The 8037-nt window shown below is 37.5% G+C and overlaps 1 protein-coding gene across 3 annotated transcripts in view; it reads right to left on the reverse strand.

The window, feature by feature from the left end:
* The window catches only part of LOC126397185 (5-hydroxytryptamine receptor 3A-like), a 27496-nt gene that overhangs the window by 9506 nt on the left and 9953 nt on the right, over window positions 1-8037 (reverse strand). The window contains exons 8-10 of one of the 3 annotated variants that reach the window (XM_050055767.1): window positions 5448-5657; window positions 3511-4773; window positions 1837-2114 (exon numbers count right to left, since the gene is read on the reverse strand). The exons of the other annotated variants lie outside the window; for them this stretch is intronic. Coding sequence (XP_049911724.1) covers window positions 4478-4773; window positions 5448-5657 — 506 coding nt within the window. The 3' untranslated portion in view covers window positions 1837-2114; window positions 3511-4477. Of the gene's footprint in view, window positions 1-1836; window positions 2115-3510; window positions 4774-5447; window positions 5658-8037 lie in introns of those variants that run through there. 3 annotated transcript variants of the gene reach the window in all.

Here is an 8037-nt window from a genome sequence, read left to right on the forward strand (position 1 = left end):
TATTTAGATTTAGATTTAGCATTTAGATTTAACATTTAGATTTAATATTTAGATTTAACATTTAGATTTAGATTTAGATTTAGATTTAATATTTAGATTTAGATTTAGCATTTAGATTTAACATTTAAATTTAGATTTAATATTTAGATTTAACATTTAGTTTTAGATTTAATACTTAGATTTAATATTTAACATTTAGGTGCCACATTTAATATTTAGATTTAACTATTTAATATATTTCTAAGTTAACAAATATTGCTGCAAATGTGGTAAAAGGTGACGTTAAAAAATTCACAACACTTTTTTAAACATTGTTTGAAGCTAAATGTGGCAAAATGTTGATGTTATTTTCAGCATGAGCCACTTTACAAATGACACCCCATACACTACCTCTTTGTTTCTTTTCTCATTTTTGGCCATGAGTGATGGATTACCATGTTGTCTGGTGTACACATTCTTCTTCCCATCAGGATGAATTGTAATAGATTTGGTGATCCTTGAACTTTTCATTTAGTGTGATCCTCAGGATAAAATTTTAAAGTACCCAACTCTTTAGTACCTAACTGTAAACCAGGAACATCCCCATAAGCAGCACTTTGTGTTTAGTGCTGGTTGGTGAGTATTACCATGCTAACATAGTAAACTAAGATGGTAAACACGGTATACGTCAGCATGCTAGCATTGTCCATGTGAGCATGTTAGCATGCTAACATCAGTATTTAGCTCAAAGCACCTCTGTACCCACATACAGCATCACAAGCTGTTTGCATGGCTGTTGACTCTTACTCTTGACATATGTCCTACTTCTCTCAGCTTTACTTGCTACAGTAACTTACTGGTTAGTGGAAAGCTCTTTATTCGGTTAAAATAAAACACATTCCACAGGTTTTTAATCATTTTGGTTTGAATTTCGTTTAAGATTTTACTTAAATGCTCAAAAGATAGTTTTCTGATGCTTTTTCCTCAGACAGTTCATAAACATCTTCTGACAGTATTCATCAATGTGCCACAAAACTGTTATAAAACACATATATGGAGATAAAGTGATAAAAGATACAAACATTTCATCATATTTGAATTTACTTGGTGTTTAGTTTTCTGTGTTTAGTTTTGACAAATCATTTTGAAAGTTTCTTTTTCTTCTTTCTTCTTTTTAAAAATGTGTTGCTAATTTGTTAGATAGTGTAAATTATTTTTTTCTTACCGTAAAGCAGTGAAAAACTGATGAAAAGGAGCCCGGCTATCTTTACTTCTTTCATCTTGTTTGTGACAGTGTTATTGTCAGTGCCTCACTTTCATAACTTGTCCCTGCGATTTACAGGGTACAACTGGACAGTCTAAGGGAATGGTGTTTCTTGTTTCTGATTGGCTCAACTCAACTTACAGCTTTTCCTTCTGAGTAATTTGTATACGTGTCTTGTTTGTCAAAACAACAGTGTTGCAGTGTTGACCATAAATTAATCAAGCAAGGATGTCTGCAAATATCTGATCAGTTTTCAAACATTTTTAACGCACACCTCAGCATATGATGAGATATGATATGATAACACACAAACAAGACTGTTTATGTCTCTTTCTTGTCTTTGTGCTGCATATGTCTGAGCGGTACAGGCCTGGATTTGTCTTACTTAGGGAAAAAAGCAAAAAGAAAAAGTTTGTTGAGGGGTTGTACAGGTTCGCTGGACACCTCCAGGGCAGAGATTTCCCATGGGTAAAAGCGAATATTTGTTGTTGTGGTAAAATGGTTTGTTGAAACATGCAAATATTTGTTGCTTGACTGAAAATATACAGCACATTAAAAAACGGGGAGAGGATGTAGTGCGAAGGTGTGTGTCAAATAAAAGATTTCAGCCATTCTTTCAGTTTTCTCTCTGTTTATCAATAAATCACAAGGAGTATGAGAACATGTGTACAGCAGTCCCTCCTGGATTTAAAATAAGGACGAAGCCACTGTGATGTCCCCAAGTGGATTGTGGACTCCCGTTTTGAAGCCTCAAGGTTGCCATCTTGGTTTTTTGGAGCCAGAAGTGACCATAATTTGGTGAGAGGCTGCCACTGATGAGGAATGTGGGGTGAATCTGACTGGGAAGCCAAGGACACTATTTGCAGACAGCCTGTCATTCAAAGTGAAGAAGTTAAAAAGATATCAAACCAGTCCCAGCAGTGTTTTATGATCAACTAGCTACTCTACCCTCTTCCGTTAGGCCCCGGCCCTGAGGCAACATGAAATGGACACTCCCGTCTTCCCAGTTCCAAGACCCACCAGCAACAACAGTTAAAGCCTGAGGGCCGAATTCACAAAGAATGAACTGTGGCCGCTGATAGCACCTTGAATTGCACTTCACTTGCACCCGCAGTTGGCTCCGTCTTAACGTCCTATTCACAAAGGATATTGCGCTAATGGTATACCAGTGCAAACACGCCCACAAAGTTTGGCAGCTGAGTGCAGTTTGCCCCTGATTTGCCCTGATTGCAATTAGCCACATGGCAAAGTATAAATGCTGGCTTTGCGCCAAGAACACTGTGGCAGAACAATGGCAGACTTTGTTTGGCAAAGTACTGAATACTGTATACCCTCATGTAGTGATGTCTGCTGGTGAGTCAGTCTAACAGTGTCGGATGGGTTGAGGCTGTGGATTTGACCAAGTTTGACCACTTTATCACTATTCCCTCTCACTTGTAGCTGTTTTTTCGTTATCTTTTGAATTTAATATGAATTATGGAACCGTTTTTGTTCACGTTTGTTTCCCCCGTTTCGTAAAATAAATTATTGAAAGTTGCTTTTGAAGTGCGTGACAGAAGTGCGTTTTGAGAACGACCGCAGACTGTCACCTGTTCAACGCATCAATATCTTCGGATGCCATTAAAGTAATAATGATTATAATAATAATGTCAAAATATTATTTACAGACTGATTTAACAGACGATCACTGCTGCCACGATCACTGGAAAGTCTGGGCGAGAGGCTTCCACAGAGGAGCGCCCAGTTTGCACCAGCTTTCTAAAGACGTTATTTACTTCACTCAAACTGCGTGTGGCTATTAGCGCTGGTGTTAGTGAATTAGACGTTGTTTATCAATGAGGCTCATTTGCATAGAAAGGGGCAATTTTTGCGCCAAATATATGCATATTACCTCATTTAAATACGTGCAAATAACACCGGAGCACCGAGACGCATTCTGCTTGGCAGCGCAGTTAGTGGAGCATTTCACCCTCTGCGCGTGCTTTGTGAATTAGACGGTATCTGTTTGCTCCATTTTTACCGGTTTAGTGGCCGCAAAAGCCACGCAATCCTTTTGTGAATTCGGCCCTGAGAGTGTTTATTTCTTACATATTCAAAGGGGCAATTTGGCTTCAGGCTGGGCTGAAAACAAATGAAATTAAAATAATCTTCTCACATAACCTACACAAAATGAAAATTTAACAAAAAGACAAGTCTTTCACCTAAAACAAAAAACAGGAGAATGATGATTCACACAATCATTCACTCAGCCAATCAGAGATACTCACCTGCAGCCTTTTACACACAGAGCCACAGCAGGTTTACCTGAGAGGTGGGGGGAGGGTTAGAGTCTCCATAGCCTAAATAGTTTGAGAAAGATTAAATATACAGTAAGTGTGATGTTAATTGTCGACCCACAATGGGACTAATGATCATAACTGTGACTTTAGCTGTTTATTATTCCTTTAACAGCCGTGGCTGGAGGCACGATCTGTTTGGGTTGTCCGTCTGTTTGTACGTATGTTAATCTGTCCCATTATTGTGAATGCAATATCTCGAGAATGGCTTTTTTAAATTTGGCACAAATTTGGTTAGTACATTTTTTTTTTAATTAGTCAAGATTAGGCATGTCCGAAGTCTGGCACGGGGGACATGCACTAAGTAGGAGCTGCGTAGGCAGAACCAATTTCAATCAGGAGAGGATCATTTTCATAGTGAAAAGAATATTTATTAGCAGATGCACCTAAGAATGAAAATGTGAAAAAATCTTTGGCGATTAGACCCCATCAAGATGGTATGATTTAAGGATGGTGAGCACAAAGAAACTTGACTTCCTGGCTGAACTTACGCAGAGAAGCATAAAGTAGACAGCGAGGGTCACTGCTTTCGGGAGCAGTGAAAAGTTGAATTGTTTTTCAATGAAAGGTGACACAGTTGTGTTTGTCTAATTTGTATATGTTCTTTTTTTTTGATAACCCATATAATGGGAGAACAGCTGGCCCCCAATTTATTTTCATATGATCTAATCTTGTCCCCATCCAAAATCGCTGGGACACCACTGGCAAAGATGACTTTGATAAGACAAGAGGAAGAAAAGAAAAATTGTTTGGCTTATGAAGATAAAATAAGGAAAGTTGCAAGGAATGTTTTCATGTTTAATCCACATTTCAGATTTTACAAAGGATAGGTGGACATTATTCTGCCCTAAGTCTGCTGATGATCAATATAAATGTATGACTTAACTCTTCCATCAAGTTAACCTACGTGTATGTTACTCCAGACCCAGATGGCTATGATGGCGATAAAGAGGGAAAAGATGAAGCCAATGTACAGGCCAAAAAGCAGACGGTCAATGACTAATGCAATCATTTGCCATTCCTCTGAAGTATTGCTCCCCTGAGCATGTTTGTCAATCTGGATGCGGATGGCCATGAGATCTCTGCTCAGCTTCCTCAGTTCATCCAGGGCTGGATCCAGAGGGGGTTTCTCATGAGGTGTATCATCAGAGATGCTCTGAAGATCTCTTGAAGAGATGGTGCTGGGATTCATTGCTGGACATATTAAAAAAACATAAATAGTAAGATTAGAGTGAGAGCATGGTATATGGTGTGTCCCATTTTTTTTATAAGCTAGGTACCTGTACTCATCTGATTAGTATAATTCTGCATTAGATAGTGACTTAACCTACATTTATTTACATCAAAATTTCAGATTATTAGTTTTAAAGTATACTATGCAGGATTTTTTCCAAAAAAATGATAACATAAAAAGTCATTACTCTAAAGCAACTCTGCACTTTTCCTGTATTTTCTTATTTTCTTTCTGTTTTACTACATTTCTGAGCACAGCACACTTGTGAGATTGGCAATTTAGTTTAAATTTAATTCAATTTTATTTTTAAATAAAAAAAGTAGTGGATGTTTTAATTTTTTTTTTAATCCTAATTTAAGATTATTTTTGTCCAACCACTATTTCCAAGATCTAGAGTGAAAGATGAATCTTCACACTCAATGGACTTTTCTTATATGAGTTGCATAAAAAATGATTAAATTAAGATGAAGAAGCAGTAACAGTGACAGAAGTAATACAAAAATAATCATGATGATAATCATCGCTGTTGTGTTTTTGCTTTTGGAAAGCATAGAAAAAAACACCATTCTTAACACTCTGATTACAATAAAACTTAGTGACAGAAATTATAATAATAAAGAAATAATCACTGTACCTGTAGCAGGTGGGTGAAGGAACACTGTGACGCGGTTGCTCTTCTTTTTTGGAGGGAGAAAAACAATGACAGCTAGATATCGTAGCACAAGGACACTGAGCCAGTGAGGCACCTTTCTGTACTTGCTGGCACTGAACTGGATGTTGGTGATAAACACTGTCTCCAACAGACTGCCCACCATCAGAGCCAGACTGACTGAGAATAAAACATCTGCAGCAAAAAGGTACTGTAATAAGCGCTAATTAATGCTTAATAAGCACAAATTAACAGTTAATGAGCACTTATAAGACGGTATAAGATGCTTATTAACATCAACAAGACTAGACTAAGTGTTTATTACAGCATAACTGACTGAGTTATTATTGCTTATAGGAGCATTATAAGCACTTAATAGAAACTTCAGTAACAGTCTATAAACCTATACTAAATATTAATAAGATGTCTATTTACATTAATTATAATTTATAAGGGTTAATTACAGAATAATAATCACATTTATTACTGGTTTATAAGACACTATAAGACCCTATAATATGAAATGAATAAGGTGTTTATTAACATTAATGAGACTATAAGAAGTTAATATAAATGCCATATTACTGTTAATAAATGCTTAATTATGCACTTATTAATAGTAAATAATGATCCTTTGCAGCTACCGGATCTAAAGTGGGAACAGTGTCATATAAAGGTTAATAAATTATTAATATGCACTTATTAACAGCTCATAATGCATCTTTGCAGCTACTGGATCTAAAGTGGGAACAGTGTCTTATTGGCATTCATAAACTCTTTATTATGCACTCACTGAAGTTAATAATTCTATTAATTATGCACCTATTGCAACATCCGGATATTAATCATTATTTCAACATTAAATAATTCTGATGCATTCTTTTCACGCTAGTATGTTATTATTTTCTTCAGCAAAGGATCATGGGAATCTCATTTCCCCAAAATGGCATACTAAGACAAACATGAGTTATTTGAACTTAAACTTTTGAGCAGATTGTTTCAGAGTTAGCTGCTTTATTCACTCGTGATGAGAATTAAGCCTACCAATGGTGGTGAAAACACAACATAAGGACATTTTCTTTTCATATTGATTTTTAATGCAACCACTATTGTGAAAAACAGGAAAAAAGGATTGGATACCCTAATAGTTGAGTTCTAAAAAAATGACAGATCTGAGTTCATTTGGCTTTTTCAAAAGTTTTGTTACTCAGATTGACTGTTCGTGAATACAGTGTTCCACAAAGCTCCCTGTAACCCATCAGTTTTCTGAAAGTGAGTGACAAAAGTCTCAACATTGGCCAGGCCAAAGGTGGCCAGGTCAGTGATGTCTTCAGGCCAGTTGCTTAGATCAAATATGGTGGCAGCAGCCTTCAAGACACCCATATCAAGATTGCCAAACCGTGTGGTGAGGTTGTCACAGAAGCCATTGATTAGTGTATCTTTCACTTTGTGGAAGTCATCATCATCCACTTGTTTCCTGTTGAGTTTTACACCAGAGAAGGTGTTTCCAGGATAAGGTCCCACTTCATCCAGGAACTGCTTCAGATGCTGACCTGGGACTGTCTGAAATACGGTGTATGTCACGATTGCTAAACATACACCGTAGCATATTAATTCCTCTCTAGGGAGTATTTTGTTTACCTGCATGGCTACAAGACACCGTCTGCAATGTCAGCCCATCCCTCTGAAAGAGAAGGCTCAGAATTAAACCCATAAACACATTTAATCTAACTTCCCTTGTTTTTAATCCACAGCCTAGTACTGAATTACTCTCACAATGGAGTGATAATAAAACACTTACACACTGAGCCTGATACAAACTTCAATTGCCAAAATGTATGAAATGCTCCTTTAACCTTACCGACAGAGAGGAATGAAATCAGGCTATGGCGTTAGCAAATCAGCAGGAGTTAGTATGAACATGACGTAGCCTATATCTATTAGCCTGCTCAACATAACACACAGCTCATCGATGCTCCAACACATTCACTCTGCTCATCTTGCTTCACACATTTACTGTCACCCTTGTATCTCAACCATATGCATCTTCACACACATTTCACTCACTTTAACTCACGCAGAACGTCATTAGCGACGCACTTAGCCAGAGATATTGGATAAAGCGAGATACCCAACTCAGCTCACTTCCTGATTCAGTGACGTCAGCGCCACGCCCCCGTAGGAGACTTGCGGCAGCTCTGAATGTATTGTCGTCAATGAGGAAAATGAACGTGATCACAATTTATGGTCAATTCTTTCACCCTATAGTCACTGAAGTAAATATTGGGTTCATTTTCCACAAGCCACACATCATCTCTGAGGGAGAACAGGCTCTGATTGGAGGGAGAGCTAACCACGCCCACTTAGGAGGAGACAGGAAGAGTAACCGTTTTCTTCATAGACATATATACATAGACGCCGCATTGAGCGCTGAGCCGTACGTCAACGTCGCCGCCATATTGGATGTGGCAAGGCTGCACTGTAAACTAATAGAAGTGAATGGACTTAATTTCATAAAGCGCCTTTCTACAAAGAAATTTACGTTAATGCCTCTCGTTTATTCATTCACACACAC

This window comes from Epinephelus moara, chromosome 10 (genome assembly GCF_006386435.1).
Source record: "Epinephelus moara isolate mb chromosome 10, YSFRI_EMoa_1.0, whole genome shotgun sequence".
Taxonomy (NCBI): Eukaryota; Metazoa; Chordata; class Actinopteri; order Perciformes; family Serranidae; genus Epinephelus; species Epinephelus moara.